General features: G+C 31.0%; 6 protein-coding genes and 1 long non-coding RNA gene across 9 annotated transcripts; 3 read left to right on the top strand and 4 right to left on the bottom strand.

Annotated features, from left to right (window-relative positions):
* Nucleotides 1–848: 848 nt before the first annotated feature.
* LOC137832693 (uncharacterized) lies at nt 849–2,344 on the bottom strand. The gene is made up of 3 exons (XR_011084602.2): nt 2,207–2,344; nt 1,662–1,775; nt 849–1,210 (listed from the first exon to the last, which is right to left on the bottom strand). It is a non-coding gene; the product is annotated as an uncharacterized LOC137832693 (long non-coding RNA).
* On the top strand, nt 932–4,429 carry LOC137832692 (neryl diphosphate diphosphatase, chloroplastic). Its single transcript, XM_068640998.2, has 7 exons — nt 932–981; nt 1,055–1,331; nt 1,612–1,990; nt 2,140–2,358; nt 3,330–3,468; nt 3,610–3,858; nt 3,943–4,429. Exons 1-7 carry the CDS (start codon nt 970–972, stop codon nt 4,222–4,224), a joined length of 1,557 nt encoding a protein of 518 aa, XP_068497099.2. The 5' UTR covers nt 932–969; the 3' UTR covers nt 4,225–4,429.
* Nucleotides 4,430–6,381: 1,952 nt separating this feature from the next.
* On the top strand, nt 6,382–7,603 carry LOC137832691 (transcription factor DYT1). The gene is made up of 4 exons (XM_068640997.2): nt 6,382–6,685; nt 6,790–6,963; nt 7,066–7,242; nt 7,433–7,603. Exons 1-4 carry the CDS (start codon nt 6,413–6,415, stop codon nt 7,502–7,504), a joined length of 696 nt encoding a protein of 231 aa, XP_068497098.2. The 5' UTR covers nt 6,382–6,412; the 3' UTR covers nt 7,505–7,603.
* Nucleotides 7,604–8,746: 1,143 nt separating this feature from the next.
* LOC137832677 (transcription factor DYT1) lies at nt 8,747–9,978 on the top strand. Its single transcript, XM_068640977.2, has 4 exons — nt 8,747–8,997; nt 9,117–9,290; nt 9,367–9,543; nt 9,723–9,978. The coding sequence occupies exons 1-4, from the start codon at nt 8,797–8,799 to the stop codon at nt 9,792–9,794; spliced, it is 624 nt and encodes a 207-aa protein (XP_068497078.2). The 5' UTR covers nt 8,747–8,796; the 3' UTR covers nt 9,795–9,978.
* Nucleotides 9,979–10,342: 364 nt separating this feature from the next.
* LOC137832678 (uncharacterized) lies at nt 10,343–11,876 on the bottom strand. Its single transcript, XM_068640978.2, has 2 exons — nt 10,941–11,876; nt 10,343–10,685 (listed from the first exon to the last, which is right to left on the bottom strand). The coding sequence occupies exons 1-2, from the start codon at nt 11,482–11,484 to the stop codon at nt 10,630–10,632; spliced, it is 600 nt and encodes a 199-aa protein (XP_068497079.1). The 5' UTR covers nt 11,485–11,876; the 3' UTR covers nt 10,343–10,629.
* Nucleotides 11,877–13,820: 1,944 nt separating this feature from the next.
* On the bottom strand, nt 13,821–15,964 carry LOC137832689 (uncharacterized). The gene has a single exon (XM_068640993.2). It carries the CDS (start codon nt 14,940–14,942, stop codon nt 13,911–13,913), a length of 1,032 nt encoding a protein of 343 aa, XP_068497094.1. The 5' UTR covers nt 14,943–15,964; the 3' UTR covers nt 13,821–13,910.
* Nucleotides 15,965–17,573: 1,609 nt separating this feature from the next.
* On the bottom strand, nt 17,574–19,245 carry MORF9 (plastid developmental protein DAG). Of its 3 annotated transcripts, none has more exons than XM_068640994.2 (5): nt 18,808–19,245; nt 18,515–18,612; nt 18,362–18,427; nt 18,083–18,256; nt 17,574–17,845 (listed from the first exon to the last, which is right to left on the bottom strand). In XM_068640994.2, exons 1-4 carry the CDS (start codon nt 19,146–19,148, stop codon nt 18,084–18,086), a joined length of 678 nt encoding a protein of 225 aa, XP_068497095.1. In that variant the 5' UTR covers nt 19,149–19,245; the 3' UTR covers nt 17,574–17,845; nt 18,083. The 3 variants fall into 3 exon arrangements, with proteins under 3 accessions (XP_068497095.1, XP_068497096.1, XP_068497097.1); XM_068640995.2 differs by having other exon boundaries at nt 17,574–17,979; nt 18,808–19,241; XM_068640996.2 differs by having other exon boundaries at nt 17,574–17,837; nt 18,808–19,241.
* Between the last annotated feature and the right edge of the window lie 6,498 nt (nt 19,246–25,743).

Genomic DNA, 25,743 nt, shown 5'->3' with positions numbered 1-25,743 from the left:
AAATTGCTAGGTAATCATGCCTTAAAATACAACCTCGTACCAGATTTTCATAAAACTATAAACCAACAAAAAGAGGGTTGTTGGTTATTTAAATTTTCAACATTAAAAAAAATCACAAAATGGGAGCTTATGAGATCATTTGTCACCAACCTCATTTTTGATGTGACGTATATTATTTGAGAACTAATATTGTTTATGTAAAGTAAAGGGAGATATTTATAATAGTGTTTTTTTCAATGCATTCTAATTTAATTTATTTAGAATAATTATAGATGATTAGAAAAAAATAATTTATTTTCTTAATAACTTATGAGAAATAATAATTTTGTTTCAGATTCAAAACATAAAATAGTAAAATAAGTATTTAATAAGATGAAGAACAAAATAAAGAAAAGGTAAAAAATAGTAATTTAACTAAATTATAAGATCGATTTGGATTTAGTGTTGGGATAAGTGGTCCACACACTGAGTCGATTGTGGAATCTCTACTTTATTTACTTGTTTTTCACTCCTTAACCTTTGTAAATTTGTAAAAGACGGTAACAAAAATAGTTAAAAGGAAAAAAAAGTGTATTTAAAATTCTTTTACTCTAATTTTGAAGGGAGGTGAAACTTTTAAGGATATTATCACCATAAATACATACTCCTAACATATTAACAAATTTATTTATTTTATTTTATTTTTAATTTAAAATATTATTATATTATTATAAGGAGTTGTGAAGTGTATATTTTCTGATATTTGTGGTATTAAGAAAAAGTTTTCCAACTTTTAAACATGTTATAGAACATAATAATGCAATGAAAAAATTGTGAATGTTATATGAGTGTAGTCCAGGCTGTGATAATTGACCGTGTAAGTACAAACCAAACCAAGATTTTCTTCTTTACACTATAAATACACTCGTCACTTAAGTTTATTCTTCACACTTACAAGACTTCAAGGCAAACACTACACCCATTTTAAGAATGGATTTGTCTGTTCGTAAAACCAAAATTCTAATTCATCCCCACCAAGTTTTTCTGATATTGACACTTTTCTTCCCATTTTCAGGATGATATCTATATCAAACAAGCTTTGGTATTGAAGGAAGTTAAGCAAGCATTCCAGAAACTTGTTAGCCAGGATTACATGGAGAGTTTCTATGTCATTGACATTATCCAAAGGCTTGGCATCGAACACCATTTTCAAGAGGAAATTGAAGCACTTCTGCAGAACCAATGTTCCATATTTATCAGTCATATCAGTGATTTTGCCAATCACCATAAACTTTATGAACTAGCACTTTTATTCCGTTTACTTAGACAAAGAGGCTATCATGTTCCCGCAGGTTCAAATTATCTTCACTCTCTTCTTATAAACTGTTCACCAAACATAATATATATTTGCAGTCTTCAATAGCACATACATAATCACAGACAGAATTCACATTTTGGAGATGTTGGAGATACTACATTGATTAGATATTAAAGAATTTCATAGTATATAAATGGGTCATCTTAAGGTTTTATGAAGTTGATAAAGTTCAGATATTTTAGCAGAGCTATGTTTTTGTTGAAGGAATTTTTTACTAAATGCTAACTAAAGGTACCAACTATAATGGTGTGCAGATGTATTTGAGGGCTTGAAGAGTAATAAAAGAGAGTTCAGAGCTAAATACGGTGAAGACGTGAAGAGTCTGATTGCCCTGCATGAGGCAGCCCAGCTAAGTATTGAAGGAGAAGATAGTCTTGATGATGCAGGTTTCCTCTGCTGCCAACTTCTTCATTCATGGCTGAAAAGACATAGAGAACATCATGAAGCTATATATGTTGCTAACACTCTTCAGCATCCACTTCATTATGGCTTATCAAGATTCAGGGACACAACAAGTATAGCTCTAAGTGATTACAAGACCAAGAAAGAATGGACATGCATAGAGAAACTTGCTGAAATAAATTCCTGCATAGTTAGGATGATGAACCAGAATGAAATCATTCAAGTTTACAGGTAAGTTTCATTACAAGTAAGTTTCATTATTTTTTTTTATCAGAAACACTTAAGTAAGTTTCATTACATAATCCCACTTGGAATGTTGATTTTAGCAAAAGTAATAACCCTTTTTACATTAACATTAACATTAACATTAACATTAACAGATGGTGGAAAGATGTTGGAATGGTGAAGGAGGAGAAGTTCTGTATCTATGAACCTCTGAAATGGTACCTTTGGCCCATGGCATGCTTCACAGATCCAAGATTTTCAGACCAAAGGATTGAACTCACCAAATCCATCTCTCTAATCTACATTATTGATGACATCTTCGACGTTTATGGGACGTTAGACCAACTTACATTATTTAGAGATGCTGTCTATAGGTAAACCTCCTTCACAAAAATCAGAAAAATCAGCTTCTTTATATTACTTTTCTTTTTCTTGGATTTCTAACAAACAATATTTATTTTTTTGCAATAATTTCTACGCTCACAAGAAAATAAAATGTGAAGTTTGTGCAAAATGCAATAATCTCTACGCTCACAAGAAAATAAAACGTGAAGTTCGTTCAAAATAAGATGAGAAATTCATCATCGAAGAGAGAGAAGGAACGTATTTTAAGAAAAGATTTCTTTGGCACAATTCACACCACATTTTAATAATATTATAATATTTAAAATACTATTTTATTAATTTGTGAAGGATATTTTTTTTATTGATGTTAACATATCATCATTCATACTTTTATAATTTTATGCTATAAATGACTAGAATAGTTGAGAAAAAAATACACAATACTTTGATGTTGAGATTTACACCCATCTTTCAAGAGAATAAATTTTTTGATTGAGACTCTAATGTCTCATTCACATTTTAACAGGAAAAAAATAATCATTCTATATTTTTAAAAATACATATTATATTATATTATAATAAAATAATAATTTTTTAGCATTAAGTGGATGGAATTAGTGTGAAACTAGCATTCCCGTTTTAATAAAATATTTTTTAGAAGTATCTTTCACACACTATTTACATAACTAATGTATTTGTTTTTACTAAATCGTCGTATTTTTCTTTTGTCGTTATATTTACATATAGTTTTCTTAATCTATTAATTTGCCCTTTTTCTTCTTTTAATTTTGAATTTTGTTCACATTCAATGATATGACTTAGCTGTACACAGTATTAGTCAAAGATAATTAATTTTTTTAATAATTCAAATTCAATTTATGAACCTCGTTTATTTTAACTTATAAGAAAAAATAATTAATGTTATCTCTTTATTTTATTCTATTGATAAATTCGTCCAAAAAGAGATATAACAGCAAATAATTGATTTCTGTCATTTCAGGTGGGAATTGGGTGGTGCAGAGCAGCTTCCAGACTTCATGAAAATGTGTCTTACTGTTCTTTACGATATTACCAATGATTTCGCCGAAAAGGTCTACAAAAGACATGGATTAAACCCTATAGACACCCTAAAAAGATCGGTAAAAGACAATTTATTTTATGTTAATTTGGGGATTTTCATCATATGCGTGTCACATCAATTATTTTGCTTGAATAAGTAGCAGAAAATTTTGGAAAGTAGCAGTAAATGGAAAAATGAAGCATTTGTATATATGAAACAGTGGGTGCGATTGTTGAATGCTTTCATGGAAGAGGCACATTGGTTGAAGGGTGGTGATTTGCCAAGATCAGAGGAGTACTTGAACAATGGAATTGTGAGCTCAGGAGTGCATGTGGTGCTTCTCCATGCTTTCTTCCTCTTGGATCAGTCTATAAATATGGAGAGTGTTGCTGTCATGGATAACTTTCCACAAATTGTTTATTCAGTGGCAAAAATTCTTCGTCTATCTGATGATCTTGAAGGAGCCAAGGTAGGAATGCAAACAAGTGTTTGTATTATTAATATTATACTGTAAACACGTGATGTAGTAACTAAATATTTGAAAAAAATGCAGAAGAAAGATGAAAAGGGAGTTGATGGATCATACCTTGACTGCTACATGAATGAGCACCAGCACGTTTCAGCTGAAGACGCACAGAACCATGTTTCCCACTTGATTCAATCTGAATGGAAACGTCTGAATGAACAGATTCTGACCCAAAATGAGTTGCCATCATCATTTACGAATTTCTGCCTGAATGCTGCAAGAATGGTACCTTTGATGTATGATTACACCACCAATAATCCATGCCTCTCTATAATGAGGGAAGAACTAAAAATGGTGCTTAAAACGTGAAGTTTGTGCAAAATAAGATGAGAAATTCATATGTAGTTTCTATGCTCATACCAATAATTAGAGATGCCATATATATGTGTTTGAGGATCATTTGAAAGGGAAGTAGACGAGTTTGTTAAGTGTACTGTTGTTAGAGCAGTTTCATCTTACATTATGTTTCTACTTTCGTTTTTCCCTATAATAATTAAAGTAATTGATTTCAAATGTGTTTTTTTAACATAGATTCTGTATTTCGTATTACATAATCTAAAAAAATATCTAAAAGTGCAATTTTTTTAGTAAAGGAAAAAAATGTAATTTTGCATAAAATATGGACCAAGTCAATGAGAGTGTTCTTCCATTGTTCCCTCTTCAACTGTATCAACTGAACAGAGTCCAACATGTTGGGGTTGGGCCTTCTAACTCAGACCATTAACTGCTTGTTGCTTGGATATCATGCATAGATTTATAATACTAAAAGCTAAATAAAAGTATTCTTATATTTCATTATTGACATTTGAAATAAATATAAATATCTGAATTAAATATATCATAATACTTATATATAAGTTTTAATAAAATAAAAAGTATCTGTTAATATAATATAAAAAAATTAAGATATAAGAATATAGATGATTAAACTATATGTTTTATAAAAGAAAATAATAAAAATAATTGATAAAATTACTCTTACCAATTTGTAAATCTTTATGAAATATGTGTTTTTTTATATTTTAAAAAAAAATTAGATTAAATTTAAAAAATAAAACATTCACGGCTAGAAAATCATCCAATAGAATTCTAAACACTAAAAATAATTAGTTGTTATATTGACTAAATTAGATACTATTTTAGATACTAAAAAAATTATTAATTTAAAAATTAGTTTCTATTATTAATAAATAGTTCATACATTAATATCTAATTAGCAACCAAGGTTAACTATCAATTATTTAAATTTTAAATTTAGTAACCAAAACTTTGGTAACTAATTAGATATAATTTAAAAACTATTTATCAATAATAAAAATTAATTTAAAAATTAATAATTTTTTTAGTATCTAAAATAATATCTAATTTATTTAATATTGTAACTAATTATTTTTTATTCTAAAATTAGTTTTTATTTAATAATTTTTTTAGTGATTTTTTTTGTAAGGGTTTATTATTTTCAAAGGTAAGAGATGCAGCCCAATACCATCAATGTCTATGGAATAATAAATACAAAAGTTAGAATCAATAAATTACTAATCATCAAAGGCAATTGCTTCCTGCACCATATGACTGCACCCAATGACAGGAGAAAAACCGAAAATACCCTTATAAAAAATGGGGTGCATATAAAATTACATTTTGGACCTTCTTTTCCGGAACACAATAATCTCTTCCGGATAAATTTTTCCAAAATGTATTATTTTCAGTTTCGGATTTTTTTATCTGGAATGGGATTTTAATTTTTTTTTCCGGATTTTTATATCCGAAACACAAAAAAATTTTCTGGATTTATTTTTCCGGAATGCATTATTTTTAATTCCAGATTTTTATTTCCGAAATAAAGGGTATTTTTGGAATTTTTGAAATTATTTTGGGTGCAAGTTCAAAAGTGTTGGGTGCAGGAGCATTTGCCATCATCAAATTGTATATTGCTTTGGTTTTCAAAAGTATCATTTTGAAAAACTGAATATAGGCTTAGCCATAAATAATTAAGCATGTCTTTGCTCTAACAAGGACACTGAATTGTGTTATTCCAGTTTCAGTCAGCAAGCCCAACACCGAGTTTATATGGACTTTACCAAAACATACGTTAAATGCTTTTTTTTTTACCCAATTGCAGCATTTTGAATTCCATCAGAGTTTAAATAAGTAGTGAAATGTCTCTTCGAGGGTAAATTTATCAATCTCATTAGTAGATAATGATGATATGTTCTTCTTTTAAGGCCTTTATGAGACTATAATCAATGAAAAAGATGAGGAACACCTTCAATGTGATTTCTAATGGCATTTTCACATTCTGTTAGGAAGATTGGAGCAAAAAAAAAACAAAACAGTTACGAAGATTCTAACAAGCAGAAGACACATTTAAACAGCCTAACACAAATGTGTCATAAGAAACATACCTGAACTAACTTGGGACCACACCCAAATAAGACCCTCAAAACATGCATCAATGTACTTTCTATCTCTTCTGTTTCTCTGACATGATGCCTCTATGAGAACCACTTACATAGCCTTCAAACACACCCCTTTCCCCAACACCCCACAAATGGAGTATGAAGATGAGGACTGGTTATGTGTTACTATGGAAGAGTTTTCTCTTGCTACTGAAAATGGTTGTACCAAGCAAGGGATAGGTAGGAAGAGGAACTATGATGATGACACAAGAGAGTTCAAATCAAAGAACCTTGAGACTGAGAGGAGGAGGAGGGAGAAGCTCAGTAGCAGGCTCTTGATGCTGCGTGCTATAGTGCCTATCATCACAAATGCAACTTCTTTATCTCTTTCTTCATTCAATTTTAATTTACAAATTGTTACATTAATTTTCCGGATTCAATGTAAACTGATTATAAACTCTAATTTTGGTTTTAGATGAACAAAGCCACAATCATTGAAGATGCTATCACGTACATTGAGAAGCTTCAAGACAAAGTCCAGAGTCTCAGCCAAGAGCTTCACCAGATGGAAGCAACTTCAGAGGAAACAGCAGAGGCAAAAATAGATGAAATTGATGCTGCACAAGATATGAAGAATTTAGGGATACAGGTCTTATATGAGATCCTCTATTTGATTGGGGGAAAAAATGAATAATCTCTGCAACTGTTAATTGCTAATGTTGTCTTTGCTGGGCCCTGTTGGTTTGTGCAGGAAGAGGTTAGAGTGGCACAAATAGATGGGAATAAACTCTGGGTTAAGATCATCATTGAGAAGAAGAGAGGAAGATTCAGAAAATTGATGGAAGCTCTCAATAATTTCAGCATTGAACTCATAGACACCAATCTCACAACCACAAAAGGAGCATTTCTTATTACAAGCTGTATACAGGTGATTCTGATTCTAACAAAGATAATACTCAAACTTGTTTATTTTTGTTGTCAATGATTATGATTTCATCATAGGTCCAATAAGAGACTTAAAATGAACTTTGGTTCATCTGTAAAATTTCTGCATTAAAAACTTAACAATGATATAATATTCACTTCAATTATTTAACTGTGATTTCTATATTGTTCAGGACAGAGATGGTGAAAAACTTGAAATTCAGCAAACAAAGGATTTGTTGCAGGATATTATCAATGGCGTGTAGGGATAGTTTAATTTGTTGGTGAGAACTGTTTTGAATGGACATACCTGTATTCATTCAGTAATATCAAATATTTCATTCAGATTATAAAATTACTTATTGAATCTTAATTGTTTGGAAAAAAATATTATTTTAAACCATTAAAAAATATATAAAACTAAATAAATAAATGAATAATATTTTTACAGCAGAAAATAAAAAAGTGGTCACATTTTGTTTTAAGTATACAATAACAGTTCAGTTTTTTTTTTTAATTTATTATTGGTATCTCTCCAGCCACTTTCATTATTAATTAAAATTCATTTTATCCTTGATTTTTCGTTATTAGTAAGAATGCATCTTTATCAAGTACATTTATACATACAATCATATTTTCTGTCAAAACAAAATGATAGTAAACCACGACGAATTAATTACAGTGTTAAATATATTGTTACTAGAAGACACTGCTGTTAAAAGTTACTGAAGAACATAAATCTTATATCTATTTCTAATCCTCGAAAAATATTTTATTATTTTTTTTCTCTTACAAAACATGGAATTTTTAATTTTATTTATTTTAGTAATAACTAAAAACTAATATAAAATATCATTATATTTTGAGAGACTAAATATATTTAAATCCAAACAAAAGTTTACGATTTGAGATCTTAACATGATTTTGCTAACAAACCAGCAGACTCAACTGTTCTGTGGCACTTTCAGTCAAACAACAAGGTCACCTACCAAAGGCCTTCATAATCACACTAAAACATGGAAGTTTATTTGCATCTTGCAAAAGAATCATTTACAATGTTCTGTCTCTACCAAGCTTACAAAAGAGAAAAATAATTAAGATAAGATATTTAAAGTTTTATTTTAGTAAAAATACCTAAATGAATCCCTATTTAAAATTAAAGAAATGTAAAGTTGTGTAAGAAAAGATTAAAAAAATAGAGTAAAATTCTTTTTTCAAAGCCTTTTATCATATTATAAATCAAAGAAAGAAGTTAGGTAGAAGTTCAATGTGATTTCTAACTGCATATATTGTAATAAAATATCCAGAATTCATAGTCACATTCTGTTAAAAAGATTCCAACAAGCAGAAGACACATTTAAGCGACCAAACAGAAATATATTTCTCTCTTGTCATAAGAAACATACATGAATTAACTAGGGACCACAAAAAGTCCCTCAAAACAAGCATTAATGTACTTTCTCTATCTGACATGATGCCTCTGTGAGAAGCACTTATATAGCCACAAACCAATTCTTACCTGTTTCTGCTCCATTACCAAGACCTATTTTTCCAACAAATGGAGCATGAAGATGAAGACTGGTTGTGTGTTACTATAGAAGAAAATGATTGTAGCACACAAAGGGTGAGTAGGAAGAGGAACTATGATGATAACACAAGAGAGTTCAAATCAAAAAACCTTGAGGTTGAAAGGAGAAGGAGGGAGAAGCTCAGTAGGAGGCTTTTGATGCTGCGGTCTATAAACCCTATCATCACAAATGCAACTACCTAACACTCATCTTCTTACTTCTTAATCTAACAGTTCATTCAATGTTAAATTTCATTGTTTAATTTACAAATTGCTGGAATGTAAACTCAGGCTCTAAATTGTTTTTTCAGATGAATAGAGGAACAATTATTGTAGATGCTATCACCTACATAGAGAAGCTGCAAGACGAAGTCCAGAGTCTCAGCCAACAACTTCACCAAATGGAAGCAACTTCAGAGGAAACAGCTGAGACAAAAATAGATGAAATTGAAGCTGTGGAAGATATGAAGAATTGGGGGATACAGGTCAGCCATAACTAAGATTGTTCCTTGAAAGAATTAATAGCTTAATTACCAATGTTAGCACTCTTACTTTCTGCAGGCAGAGGTCATTGTGGCACAAATAGATGAGAATAAGCTCTGGGTCAAGATCATCATTGAAAAAAAGAGGGGAAGTTTCAGCAAATTGATGGAGACACTCAATTACTTCGGCATTGAGCTCATAGACACTAATCTCACAACCACAAAAGGAGCATTTCTGATTACAAGCTGCATACAGGTGATTTTGAGAATGATAATAATCAAAACTTGTTTTTTACTACAGTAATTTCTCATTCATAAGAGACTTGAAGATGAAATTTTATTCATCTTTGCACTACTGTGAATATGTAGGTGTTCATGCTTACTTGATAAACTTAACAATGTTATAATATAATATTCATTTTGATCATTCTTCAGGTCAAAGATGGAGAAAGACTTCAAATTAATCAAATCAAGAATTTGTTGCAAGATATTATCAATGACATGTAAAGAAGTTGCAACTTTTATTAATTACACATGGAGAAGTTGAAGAGGACTTCTTCTATTTATTGTAGATAATGATTATGGTATTATTGGCATAACAGAGTATTAGTCCATGTCAATTAAGATATTTTCTTTTGTTGTAAGTGTGAATGAATAATGCACATCCATTCCACCTAGTCAATTATATGCAGTCTTTTTTTATTTACTAAAAACAGGTTCTTATTCTTTCTCAAACTTCATAACACAATTAAAAAAGCTAAATTAAAGAAATTCACTGTTGACCAGCATTATTGATCATATTGTCAAATAAATTAAGCAAATTAAAACCTCAGTTTTCTTCCTTTCCTGTCTCAGTTTGATTTATGATCTTTATGGAATGGTCATGTGAACTATGGTGGATTTTTTTTATTCAAAATTTGATATACAAATTTGGTAAACAACAGTCAACATTAGCAGATTCTCTGAATATCTTCAACATAGGATCAGAAAGTCTTTTTCTTTGTAAGAATAACATCCCTTTTAGCAAAGTAAAAGGTAAAAGGAAAAGAAACGAATAAATGAAATGATTGGTATGACAATATCAAATAACTTTTCTTGAACATTAGAAGAAGAAAAAAAATGCGGCAAACAAAATTGCATAAAGATTTTTTACAATAAACACCGCCTATGAGTTTCTCTTTTTTCCCTTGACTGATATCTAATTTAATAATCACAACTCTCATTGGATCTATGCACATTGCACCATATATTTATTTGTAAAGGAAAAAGAAGAAGGGAAAAACAAAACAAAATTGTAAAGAGGAAAGAAGAAACCATCTTTTTCACATAAACAAGCAATCCTTCATCTCTGATCTTGAAATCCAATGCTCTTCCTTCCACCAATACTTAGTGAAAGACCTGCACCCCACACATTCAATTTTTGAAATCAAAATGGAATGAAATCTAGAAGAATAAATTAATGAGAATTGAAATGCACCCAATCATGATTTGACAGCCTGGAAAGTAATAATGACTGAGAAGAAAATGGCATGCATGTGCTTTTCCACTATGATTCCTATTCAAACCCCATAATTGAAAGGTTCAGAATTGAAAGGAATTGAGGACAGGTCATGATTGCTAAGTAACAGCTATACAGAGTGAGAGAAACAGTACCTTGGGATCTACAAACTGGGGGATCTTCAAAGAGAGAAAGAGAGAGCTGTTTATGTGCAAGACCAATATCAATGAGAATGAGACCAGAAGATGGATCATTGACAATGATATCCTTCACAGGTAACCACAGGAAAAGCTCTTCCTGAGAAAGACCCTCCAAGCCCTTGAGCTGACCAAAACTAAGGTTAGCTCGAACCACCGTTTCAAACAGCACTCTTGTTTCATACTTGGCCAGGCAAGGACCATCCAAGTTCACCTCCAAACGACCCCTTTGGTCCAAATTGTAAGACTTTACACTCTCTGGGAAGAGCCCTGCTGGTAGGCCATGGCTTCGGAGAAGCTCATGAATAGAAGAATATGCAGCAGCCACTGAGAAAGAAAGAAGAAGAAAAGCAAGAAAGATGGGCTCTAAAGATCTGTGTGGCACAGACATGTTGAGGAGAATGAGTGGGGAAGGAGGAAGGCAATGAAGTAGCTTTTTTTGAGTGAGAAGTTTGGTGTTTGAGGTTTTAACAGGGTTTTTAAGACAGCACAACACAAACATAGTGTCTGAACACTATGATTGGAAGTGGGAGCCAGAGAGGACAGTCGATAGAATTTCTATGTTCTTGGTTGGCATTACATGGATTCTACCCTTGTGTTACAATCTATGACCCACCAAATGTCACCATTTTAATCGATTATTTTAATGGAAATAATTACTAGCTGCTGAGGTGATATAGTAATAATAATAATACAAAATACATTTTATTATTTGAATATGATATGTGATTAGTACTAGCTAGTGTATAATAAAGAAAAAAGAATGATTGTGTCGTGGTTGAAAACAACTTTGGCTTTACGATTTGTGATGCTTTATTTGGGTAATGACATGTTTGTACGTAAGTGGTAAACATAAGATGGGATTTGAATGTAGTGTTTGGCGCTTTGGCCTTAATCTGCGGTTGCAAGGGGCCATCAATGCCTTTTTTTCCACTCTTTTACTCATTCCTCTTCTGTTTTCTTCTTCCTCTTTTTACTATAATAAACCCATGCCATGTCCAATCTTCTAGACAACAATTATTTTCATCCTTCTGTTATGTTAGTTTGGGTGAGAATACTTTAAGCAAAGAATACATGAGGATGAGGATTCATTATACACACATAAATCATACATAAACACATGCGTGCGGGAACACGCATTTATTAAAACCATTTTACCACCAAAATTTTAGCTTCTTTGCTGGTTTACTTAGTTCATTTACACTTTATAACATTGCTTATACTCTCTCCATTTTCCAAACTTGCTCACTATTATTGTTCCCGTATTTCAATTTTTCTAATCTTAACCTGTCAAATTCTGAATGGAGAAACTTCAGCTGCTGATTTTTTTGTTTAGATAATGAATTCTAGAAAAAATAGTTTTCAAACAAATATTGTTTGAGAACTTACTCTCATAATTGACTTTGGGTATATGATTAACCCACAAGGAAGTATGCTTTGAAATTCTACTTATCCCCACCAATTTAGCTTTATGACCCCACCAACATTCAATTTGCTTAAAAAAGCTTTCCAAAACTATAGTTTTAGCTTAAAAGCAGCTTAAGGGTCTTGTGAAATTCAAGTTGCTATAGCTCCGTACATCAGAATAGTTGGGTCTGAGACTTTGAAAAAGGAGTAAAGTTGGAAACCAGAAAAATCCACACAAAATCAATATTTGTAGAGCCATAATCTATTATTTTTCTTAATATATATGGATAAAATGAAATGGAAGAAATATAGGTTTGGAGGGAAGTACCTTTCTTCCTTTATGATATTCCTTCAGGATTTTTTCATCAGAACCATAAATTATTGGATTTTTCTATTTTTAGTGTAATATTAAGTGAATTACTTATTTTACTCTTATTAATTTTTTATTTAAAATTAGATTTATGTGTTAAAGTACACACACACTTTCTAATTATTTTTCGCTTAAAAATTTTCTTCTTTCATCTTTATAAGAAGTGGGAAAAAGGAAATGGTTAGAACCAAAATAGGTTTATGACAGATTATTTTAGACCAAAGTTTATGACAGATTAACCTTTATTCTTGTTTGAAGATCCAAGTAAGCAAAAGAAACATGCTGCTCCTGATTCCTTGAACCTTGATATCACCCTTAAAGTCTAAAGACACATGCACATCAGTTGTTTGATGCACGACCCATACCATCTGGCAGAAAAACATCAACTTTCAATCACTACAAAATTTGAGAATGTGTTTTATAACCCAACATAGAAACAACCTCATATTAAACTCCAGAAAACAAAAACGCAACAATTTAGAAGTGTTTCAAACAGTCATACAGATTTTGTGGCTAGCAAGTAAAGAAAATTTGACATCCTCTTGTAGTGATCCAAAAACCAAATATGCATTACTCTCTTATGTCAGCTTGTATTATGCTTCCCACACCAACTTATAAGGCCCATAAAACTATGTAAAACGAGCTTGGACCTCATCATGTAACACAACCTAAGACAACACTTTCAAAGAAATAGCATTCAAAGAACAAATGTCTGGTGTTTTCCACCCTAATAACACAACACTCCATCTTATTGAGTGGTGTTTCGCTTCCAAAATTTTGAAGGGATAGGATTATATCCAGCAATAGTTTTCAGAAAAAAGCTTAGACCTTTGGAGGAGTACGCTGTTTCCATAAATGTTTGGAAAATATTTGACTCATTCCTGATGAAGAGAATATAGTTTTACATTCTTGATGAAAACCTCTTACGATAATGCTAAATTTCTTGCTGTTGGTTATAAAACATTTATGGCGTAACTCTTTAGCCATTTAAAAGGAGTTTTAAGAAGAGCGTCTTGCGTACAAGGAATCATGAATAACAAAATCAGATTAGGAAAAGCGTGTTTCAAAACCAAATTTTACATTTATTACCACAGAAACAAGCTTTACATGTTCAACTTTTACATTACATCATAGAATAAATTGTTTTCGTGTCACCAAAATTCACCATTATAATCAATCTGTTTGTACTGTGCTTGCATTGGATACTGCCTTTGATAACCATACACAAGTTCTCCTTCATAGCCACTTCTATCATCCCCACTCCCGCCATAAGGATATGGACTGCCAAATAGATAATCTGCAGTACCTTGCCACATGTTCTCCTGACAGTTGTTTCCTCTGTAAGCCACTTCCTTGCAATAACATTCTCTCTTCTTCATACGTTCCAAACAAGGCCAATACCCAAACAAGCTTTCACAAATGTCCACAGCTTCCAACCCATATCCACTAGGATACTGAGGAGCCACTTGCTTCTCATTCTCATAACCCTGTTCTCCACTGTATCCTTCCCCAAACCCACTTCCAACACCAGACTCAACATAGTAATCATCTTCATGGTCACTTTCCTCGGTCTCATTGTCTTCATCTTCATGGCTGTTGTCTTCAACTTTCCTTGGCTGATCCCTGCCATTATCTTGTGATTGAGGTTTTTCTTCAGTGATTTGGACTGCAGATCCATTCTGGGGTACGATTGCTTTCTCATCAGTTCCCTCTTCTATAGTAGGCAGTGGCACTATGGCCCCGGGAATGGGGACACTAATTGGACTTGACCCAGAACGAGGATAGCAAATTTTATCTGACGGTGGTAGAGATTTGCCATAGGTCTGATCAATGTCATACCCACCACCATAAGGTGTTGAGTCATACTCCTCAAATTCAGGCACATTGAATTCCATATTAGAGTAAGAGATCACAAGCTGGGTCATACCATAATTGGGATCGTACACAACTGATTTTGGATCACTATAAGTTGTGGCTGAGTATGATATGGTTTGGTAAGTCTCAGCAGGGTAATCAGGAGCATAATATAAACTAGGATCGTATCCATAATATGGTTGATTGTACTCATAGCCAGAATAAGCCATAGGGGGTGGAATTTGAGCATAATCGTAATCTAGAGAATAAGAATTGAAATTGTACTCACCATAATCTGAACCAGAATAAGAAGATCCGTAGAAAGACATGCTTCATCAGAAATTGAAGAGGGTACAATTCAAAGCAACTTATGACATCAGTTCAGGATCAAGTTCTTGTGAAATAAAAAGGGATATGAAAGTCTGCTATCTCCTACGTTATCTGATCTGATCGGTGAGGAAAAAGAAAGCTTTTTCCTTCATCTTTAAAGTACTTCGGTTGAAACAGTACAAAAAGAAAAGTTTTTTTTAAGTGCACCATTACTCTCCCACCAACCGCAGAATCCTTATCAATACAAAAATGTCCACATGCAATTATGCAAGAAAAGAAGAGATTTTTTACAGATAAAACGACTTTCCATAACACATTTTTTTCATTTTTTATATTACATTACTCAACTTATTTTATAAATTCTTCTATTTTTTTGTTATCTATCTCATTTTTAAAATCGTTTTAAAATTATTGTGAAAATTACGTTTGTTTTACCTAAATAATTAAGAGAAGGAGGAACACGTAATGTATAGCATGTGGCAAGTGTCAACGCTCTAAACAGTTAGTCGGTGGGCCTAAGTATGCCAAAGCTTCTCTTTCTTCCTTCTTACAGAAAAGAAAAGACGGAAAAAATAATAAAATAAAAAATCCTAAAATGATTCAAACTAAATACGAATTATAGTAAAGTGATGGAAACGAGTATCTTTTCTAATAATGGCTGAGGGCCCAATACTGAAGCTAACCTCTCAATGTCATATTACATAAACCGTGAACATAATGCTGAAACCCTCAGAATATTATAGGCCCACAATGTTTCTAAAAACAAATTGGAATAGCGTTATTACAAAATAAATAGAAAAGAATGTATGAAGTAGAACTTGTGGGACTAACGTGATAGATGTCAATTCTAACCAGCAAAGCAGGTTCAAAGCAAATTCTCCTGCACCGTGTCAATTCTAAAATACACCCAATCTATTATGAGAAATGACGAACATATCCCTAAAAATGACGAAAATAGCCTTAAATATAAAGAGGATTTAGATAAAAATTACTTTCAGAACTTTTTTCTGAAAATATTCCAATTTCCGAAACAAATTTTTAAATTCTAAAAATTCTTATCCAGGCATTTTCAATTTCTTGTTTCGGAATGTATTTTTAGTTTTGAATTATATTTATTATTACATATTTTCAAATCCGAAATAAGGGAAATTTTGGAAATTTAAAAATATGATAGGGTGCAGGTTAAAAGTGATACGGTGCAGGAAGAAATTGCCCAAAGTTAGACAGCCATTTGCGTTTCATTAATGTACCAGGACTGCTGACATCAATGCGATGGCTATTGGCTGGTTAGTGGACCGTGTAGCCCACTAAATGAGATTTAAAAGTATATAAAAAAAGGTTTCATGGCAAATAAGGTGTACCGGTTACAAGATAAAAGAAGGTTTCATAAAGTAGTGTATATTACAATTATATACACATAGGCAAATTCTTCCTGCACCTCCATAAATTTCTTCTGCTACCCTCATATTTTCAAATATACCAAATACTTTCGAATATACCAAAATTATCCAATTTTCCTATTCAGATGCAAATTTTATATTTTAAATTCTACAACCTAGAACACAATGTATTCAATATTTCAAAATTTGAAATACATTATATTTCACATTTTAAAATTAGTTGGAGAATGATGATTGGAAGGTGCTTAAACGGTGGAGCTGAGAGACTGTTGCCAAAAGAGGCTTTAGACATGAGAGGTGTTGTAACGGTGACACTAGAGGTGCACGACTACAGAAATGGCACCGGAGGTAGGGTGCTGCTAAGGCAAGGGAAGTTTGAGGAGGGAGTTGCTACTGAGAATGGGAAGAGAAATGTTCGATGGAACTTTCTTTCACAACAGGAAACAAGGAATAAAAGATTCTGTTATTTTAAATTACCTATTTTTAAATGTATAAAACCATGTGATGTTTTTAAATTAAAAAAAAATATATATTCACAAAAATAAATCTTTAATGTTTCAACAATTTGATTGAAAGGGAAAAAAACCTAACCAATAAATCATTCAAAATGCACAAAAATTCTCTCACCAGAGAAAGGGAAAAAATTGATATGACAGATCTAATCATCTTCGCATAATTATATCTTATTCAACCTCCCCCTTCTTTTAACCAACGAAGGAGAAGGCACTACTCATCATTTCTTTCTTTCTTTTATCACTTCTCATTCAATCAATATAAACTATAAAAAAAAAAAAAAAAAAAAAAGATAACTTCCTGTTTATTACTATCCTCATTTTCTGCCTTTTCAGTATTTTCCTTCAGTATCCCTGTCAAATATAAATCTGGTCTGGTTCCCTCGTTGGAGTTAAAACAATTATCCTCAACAAAACACCTACATTTTACACGGCAATCAAGGATGGTTTATGAATGCACCCATTTCCAAGTTCCAACAAATTCACCTTCGCCAACTACTCTCACAGAGGAGTGGCCGGGATGAAGCGCAGCAAAACTGGGATGTTGTAGCATGACTAAGTTAAGGATTGCTTATGGGCTGCTTCAGATAGTTAAAGAAGGCTATATATGCACATTATCTAAACTTTATCAGTTCATATCAGTAACTTTATGAGTTAATACTGCAGTTGACGTGAAACTTGTAGGAAAAAAATATTACTAAAACACAAACTGGTAGCATGATAAGAAGCTCTCCAAATTACATAGATACATAACTATAGCACTTGTCTCACATGTCATACTCATATAGTCCAAAAGAACACATTCCTCAAAATGAATCGTGAAAATACCCGTTTGAGTTTGCAAGAAACATTGGATGCATCCTGATGAGAACCCAATACAAGCTCAATCTTCTATTTGTTAAAGTGACCATGAGCATGATAGAGCCGTGATAAGGAGCAGCTTTCTTTTGGCATTAGTTTCTCTCAGTAAACTGAAAATCACCTGCAAGACTGAAGCAATAGCATAATCACGTATCCGCAGAGCCTGAAAAGATTCCATGAATTGCATACATGGGGGGAGGGGGAAGCTAACGAAACTTCCATGACATTCGGTGTGAGTTTAAAACGAAGATGGATCCGTGGTACTTGATTCAGCCGTTCAGGTATCAAAATTTAGACACATTAGGGAAGGGGAGACCAAAATCATGGCAAAGTAAAATAAATGGAATAGAGAATTCATCCCACTACCTCATGTAGAGGATGAATCCGAGGCAGCCGCCTCTTGTCTTGGCCTTCTGCGGTCAGGGGGAGGGCCATCTCTCCGTCTCTCATACCTTCTACTCTCGTTCTTAGGTGCGCTCCGTTTGGGTTGGTAGGTAGGGTACTTGCAAGGAATAATCTCCCCATTTACGTACTTGTCACCTAAAGTCAAAGAACATCAAGCATTCAGCAAAAATATTATCAATCAGTAGCACTTCAAACACAACTTATTTCTGTAGAAATTTTAAGATTATATATGTATATAACCTCCGTAGTCTTTGTTTTTAACATCTATATACGAGTCTGGCAGTACCCAAAGAACCCCGGGCAAACCTACAAGCATAAACAAAAGATGAAGAACCAGAACTCATCCAGCAACGCAACAAGGGTATCAACACAAATTGGGAATTGAAGGATTACCCTTGAATTTCTCCGAGGTTGCTTCATCAACAGTGCACTGAAATCCAGTGTAGGTAGTGGTGCTAAATGCATACATGTTCTTCTTTGCTTCCTCCATGCTGGTACACAAGCAGAAGCACATAGTGAAAATTTGATTATAAATCGATAATAACAAAGTAGCTCCACAAAACAGAAGGTGCACATAAATTGGCGTTCATCTTGACTGTTAAGAGCTACAAGGTACCTACGAATTCTTCTTCTATTCCAAGTTTGAAAGATTAGGGTAGAAAAAGAGAAGAGGAAAAGGTAGGAACCTTCCCAATACAGTGGCAAGAGTGTCGAGGTAAGTGTCAATCATTTGTTCACGAGTGGGTGCTGGGTCCTTAGGAAACTCCATCACAATCAGCCAGTGGTTGTAATCACAACCGGGTAACATTATTGTCTCTCTCTGGTCGCTGTTGTTGCTGCTGCTGCTCCTTTTCGATGAGAAATCCCCATCCAGCGACGCCCGAATCCGGTTACCATTTCGAGTTCGGGTCACAATGGAAGAAGGGAAGCGAAGATTGGTTATCGGGTAGAAGTTGGAGATTGGGGTTTTGGGATGATAGGGTAGGGTTAGGGTTTTAGCGGAAAAGGAAAACGTGACCGTCGCCATTGTAGGATCGTTGGTGACTAAACGCAGAAGCCGAACTCAAATTGGTGGATGCTCATAAACGATAAGGCTGGAGGAGATATTTAATTTGGTACGACGTCGTTACGACAATCGTGGATCAACTGCAAGTAAGCGGTAAGAAGATGCTGGGCTGGGCTGGAGTGGACTTAATTGGACCATGTTTCAGTCCAATTTCACATGAAATGGGCTCATTGAATTTTAGCTTACAGCTGCATCTCTGTGGCAGTTTCTTCCTGCACCCCACAAGGTTGCGCAAAGACAAAAGTGTCCGTATATAAATTGTACATTTATTTATTTTTATTCCGGATTAAGAAATCCGTTAAATTTTCAGATTGATGCTTCCGGTCAATTTTCGGATTGGCGCATCCGATAATCTTTCAGATTCATGCTTCCGGTAGTACATGAATGATAGTGTTAATTCAAAATAAAAAAATGCAAAACATCCATAATTGAAAAAATCATTCCAAATCCGTCAATCCATAATTAAAAATATGCATTCCAGATTCATAAATCCATAATTGAAAAAAATCATTCCGGATCCACCAATCCGTAATAGAAATTAAACTTCCAGATTCAACAATCCAGAAATCAATAATTTATGCAAACTTTGCTTCCGACACACCCCCTCATCCGGAATGCAACATGATTCACTTCCAGATTGATGAATCCATAACACACTCCCAGATCCCGAAATTGTGGGGATCAATTTCGGAATTTACAAAATTGTAGGGGTGCAGGAAGAAACTGTCCATCTCTGTTTGGACCTTCTTTGGAGTCTTTGCGTTTGGTTGACTCTGATAAAATTATTATAGTACTTAAAAGTTTCATGAAAGAAGAGAAAAAAGGATGACATGGCAGAATACAATGAGTAAATGTCAACGAAATTAACTTGTAATCCACAAAACATTGTTTGAATGTGTTTTATAATTTTTTTTGGATTACGTAGGAGAAATAAAAACGCGGTTATTATGTCAGATGTAGGCACTTTTCAATACATCGAACTTATAATTAATCTGGTGCATGGTTTAAGTAACTTACCCTATAACTTCTATATGCACTTCACCCAATCAAATATCTTTATTCAATCCGAGTCATGACAGAATCTTGAGATTAGGTGTAACTCTTTTGTTTTTCAAGGGAAGGAAAAATGAAGAGAATAAAAGAGGCATTTAAATTATTTTCTATGAGTTTACAAATTAAATTGATTTCAAAGGGACCATTTGATTAAAGCTACTTTGGTCGTATATATTGCGTGAGGAAAACGATTGAGATCTAACAAAATATTCAGAAAATTCAGATAACCGACTTCTCAAGTCTCTTCCATGGGAATTTCAAAGACAGATGGATACTTGATAGAAGACGACAATTGAAATGAAATATTGACTTTTTTGTTAACAAATTATTTGGCAATTCAAGATTTTTCTTTTTGACTTTTCTATACTATTAAATAAAACTTATATTACTACAATATAATATAAGTAATCAAAATTGGAAATTTTCTATAAAATAGTTGTACACCTTTATCAAATCTATATTTGAGATGTATAAATTATATCTACCACAGTTCAAACATCGTAAAAAAACTGTATTGGTATACAAATATATTTTATAAAAGAATAATGTAATTTTGATCTTTTATTTATTACACCTGAATATGTATACGTAAGATTAGAAGATTACTTTTATTGAATTAAAATATAAGCTATTTGATATTCTTATTTTACTATTATATTTTAAATTATAAAAATTAAATAAGATAAATATAAACTATTTATATGTTAAAAATAATTGCATAATATGAACTATACACTGCAATTTTTAAATCATCACTATTTTTAATTTTCTTCAAAAGCAAGAGGTATAATGACTTCTATCCTTCTAATTTTAATAATAATAAATTTAATTTTAAAAGTATATAATTATATATGTAAAGATTTAGAAAATAGTTTTAAAGTATAAATGTTATAATTAAAATGATAATTAAATATATTTTATTATTAAAGTGAACAATATATATAATTATAATTTTTTTTTTTTTTAAAGTAACTATTTTTTTATAAAAATACTTTATTTTTATCTCCTGTGTTTCTTTCTAAAATTCTGTTTTTTATTATTCATAATATCAATGATCATAAACTATCTTTGAACTTCTACCAATTAATAGAGTAAAATTGTTTAATCAGATTTTTATTAGTGTAATTTAAATCCTCCTCCTTTTTTCTTTGACTTAGTTTTGAGATTTTCTATTTAGAATCATATTTTGCATGTGGTGTTTGTGACGTGTTTTAGTAACGTGTTCAAATCATTGATCATGATTTTGTGGTATGAGTTAGGTTTTCTTTTCATTTTTTTTATAGTTAGAGTTCATTTCTGATACTCAATCGTTCAATCGAGTCAGAGAAGTTAATTTAAAGTTTTTATAATACTTAGGTTATAAGATCTCATTTTGAAAGTGACTTTATAATTTTGCTAGAATTTTTGTAGGAATTGAATATTTGAGTGAAATATATGTATTTTGAACTGACATGTGATACAAAATGGTTGGATGTTTGATGTCAATATTCATGTTTAGTGTATTTACTAAGTCTATTGAAAATTAATTGGATGGAAAGAAAAAATTGTATTACTATTGATTTGTGTATGATTTTATTATGATATTTGACTCTTTAGTTGATTTGAACTATCTAAATTGTGTGTATAAGTATCCAAATTGAAGTAGAACTCTGAATAGAATCAGATGACTCAAATTAAAAATTATATTTTAGAAATAATTAAGAAAATCATATAAAAAAACCATTTTGACTCAAGTTGAAAATTCTCCCATACTTTGTTGGTTGTTATCCACTTTAGAAATCATACAATTATCCTAAAATCATTATTAGTTTATAAAATCCTAACGTGATTAACAATACATGAACCATTTAAAACCGGTAAGAATTAAAAAAAAAAAATTGATGAAAAAAAGGCTTAATTTAAAAAACTACATATAATAAATATCTTAACAATTAAAAAAAAACATTAAATAACAACTAAATTTAAAAATTAAAAATAATTAATTATTATATTAATTAAATTAGATACTATTTTAAAGATTAAAAAATATTAATATTTAAAATGATTTTTATTATTAATAAAAAATTATAATATTATTTTTGAATTGGTATCTAAATTAACTAATAACATTTTAGTTATTAATATTTTAGATTAAATTAGTATTAAAAAATTAATAAAACTAATTTAAAGTATAAGTAGTTACTAGATAAAATATTAGTAGTTAATGGCTAAATACTAATTTATAAATTATTTTATAACTTTTTATTATTAATAATAAAAACTACTTTAAATATCAATAATTTTTTTATAAAATAATTTTTAATTTAATTAATATAATAACTAATTATTTTAGTTTATAAAATTAGTTTCTATTTAATAATTTATATGTGATGATTAATTTTGAGAATTATATTAAAAAAAATATGTACCCAAAAAATTAAATAAAAATCCGTAATATTAAAAGAAAATAATTTGTTTATAGAGATGGGAAGAGTGGAATTATTAATTAGCACAGAAAGGATAAAAGTTGGTGGTGTGGTTGTGTGTTGAGCAATAATGGGAAAGTGATAAAGGAGAATGCGTAGATTATATTCAACACATTACTCAACTTCATTTTACCACTCTCCCTTTTTCAAAGTCCTTTTACCCATTAGGCTATAATTGACCCACTCTCAAAAGTTCAAAGTGAATTCTATAAATCAAAAACAAAAACACAACTCACACTCGATGTAATAATCATCTCAAAATTGAACTCATCGTAAAAGGAAAAATAAAATGAGATACACTATTCACTTCAAGGACTTTTATTTCGGTAATTGTGTATACACAATACTATTTATGTACTTTATTTTATTTTATTTAGTATATAAGTCTCGTAACTTTCTAAACCAATAGTTTTTGCTATTAAACCAATTAAAAGTTATATGTTACAGTCAATTACAAAATTTTGTGAAAGGTTACGAACTCATAAAAAGTTACAAGTTTCTATTGATAAAAAAAATGGTAAACCGGTTTTAGTTAAACTTAAATGAGAATAGAAGATTTTAGATGACAGAACGAATAAAAATTAAATTTGAAGAAATTAGTACGACGACATATAAATTTTTTAAAATGCATAAAAGTAAGTATAGTTAATTTAAATAAATAAAGATAAACAGTTTACTGTGGTAGGTTATGAATGTTAATTACTTTTTAGAAAGTAATTAGTTTTGGGTGGGTTTAGAATATATGTAGGTGGTTTATCTTTCTAATGGTCTACCATATATATAAGGTATAAGGGTTGCAGTATTTCTAAAATATCTGATTCAATTTATTTAATTTTTTTTATAAAAAAATTGATAATGTATACTTAAATGTAAGAAAATAGAAAATACTTAAATATATTTTTAATTTATAATTTGAAATTATTATTTTGTTTAACTTTTAAAAATTTATTGTAAAACGGAAACATACTTGTTAAACATGCCAAATTATTTTTCATTTACTTTTATAAAGTTTTATTACATCCTAATATTGACAAACAATTGACTATAAAATATCATATATATTTTATAAAAAAAAAGAGTAAGAAACTAATACATGCAATTGTACAAGTCTTATTTTATATAAACAATTATATATAATATGGTGTATATATTTGTCCATAAGTTTAGCAAAAATACTAAGAAATAGACAGAAAGATATCAATACTCTTTTTTTAAGGATTATTTTTCACAAGCTTTTTTAAACTTATGTTTTTTGTCGAAGAATAATTTCTACATATTTTTTTTTAAGGAATGCAAAAAATTGTGAAACCGAGAGATTAAAAGTATATTTAAATCAATCAAATAACATACTTTTTTATAATAAAAATAACTAAACATATAAATAAGAGGTATTCGAAAATATTTTTTATTGTAAATTACGATTATAATTAAAATGAATTTTAAAACTTATACAAGAAATATGTATATAATATGAAAGTGTGGGGCGAAATGTTGACATTGGGAATGCTAGCAAGGGTCAATAATCTATGTCAACCCCACCAAAGAAGAAGATTAATGTTGTGAGATTTTGTTTCGTCCATAAATCAATGATTAAAAGAAGACTTCACACTCTTTGGAATGCAATGTAGCCGTGTCAAATGTGAACACATGACACACTTTTCATATTAACTAAGTCAATTCTGATAGGGATTGTTGCCAGTGGAAACAAACCCTAAATTATCATAATCTAAATCATATTTTACAGCTTTTCTTCACCACAACCAAAACGTATTCTCCCATTTCATTATTCCAACCACCCTATCCTTCTAATCAATCCGTTTATAATAATTAATCTTGTTATTATTCCATCAATTACTTATGTAAAATCTGTTTTTTTTTCCATTTTGGGAACTCATTATACGTATAATCATTTTCACTTATTATGGAAGCCACTTCTCAACGTATATATAAAACAATATAAACATGCCTACAATTCAAAAACAGCCTCCATTCTTTTTGTTTATGTATCCATATGATACGTGTGTTGTGATTGTAAATCATATACATTGATTTTAGTCTCTTTTATAAAAAAAATGAATTTATTCCTACGAAATGATAAGTCAAATGAATCCACCTTTGAAAAAAATCAATGAAAAGAACCATATACAAGAGAATGGATTAATGATTCAAATTATGTGATTATATAACATATTTGGTGATTAAAAAAAAAGAAACATGTAATTTATTGTCTCGGGCAACACATACATTGAATAAGAAAAGTGTTGTGGGTAGATGTATATATTTTGTGAATGAAGAAATTTAATTATTTGAAATCCTTCTTCACCTAACCTAACGCTTTACGTTTTACATCTTAGGGATATAATTTTGAATGTCAGCAATAGAAGTTGGTAAATAAAGCATATGCATCCTTGATATAGATTATTGAGAAAAAAAAAACACATGTAAAAAAAAAACACATGTAAAGTATTGGGTATTGGTGGAAATGTATTGACATAGAAATATTGCCCTTACATCTAGAATGATGAACTAGGAAGAGCAACAACGTAGGATAGGTCTGTAATTATAAGTAGTGGGCGGCTATAGTAAGAACAAAAAACTTTAGCCGTGTTAGGGTTGACTCACCAACAACACCACACCCACACCCACCATCGTTACTCTACAAATCAAACATGTGTTTTTGGGGAAAAATAGCTCCCAACAAAACACAGCCACATACATACCAATTCTACTTACAATAAAGTTTCTTTTCGCGTACCTCTAAACTAGTGGCCACAAATCTTCTCTTTTCGCTTTATCTATCATTACACTAGCTGGATAATAAAACTGCGAACACGATTCAGGCAATTTTGGTCGATAATATCACAGAAGATGAAGGAAATCATAATTGTGGCACGTGTACTTAAATACCTATTTCATATTCACTGATCAATCGCTTTTCAACTCTATTACATACTGTTTTTTTAGTTTTCATTGGCGATTTGAATGTCAATACATAAAAAGAACGAAAATGTGTTTGTATGGTTGTATTAGGGTCTATT

This window comes from Phaseolus vulgaris, chromosome 6 (assembly GCF_051622355.1).
Source record: "Phaseolus vulgaris cultivar YP4 chromosome 6, ASM5162235v1, whole genome shotgun sequence".
NCBI classification, from domain to species: domain Eukaryota; kingdom Viridiplantae; phylum Streptophyta; class Magnoliopsida; order Fabales; family Fabaceae; genus Phaseolus; species Phaseolus vulgaris.
Note: the sequence above shows the minus strand (reverse complement) of the source record. Positions and strands in the feature narration are given on the sequence as shown.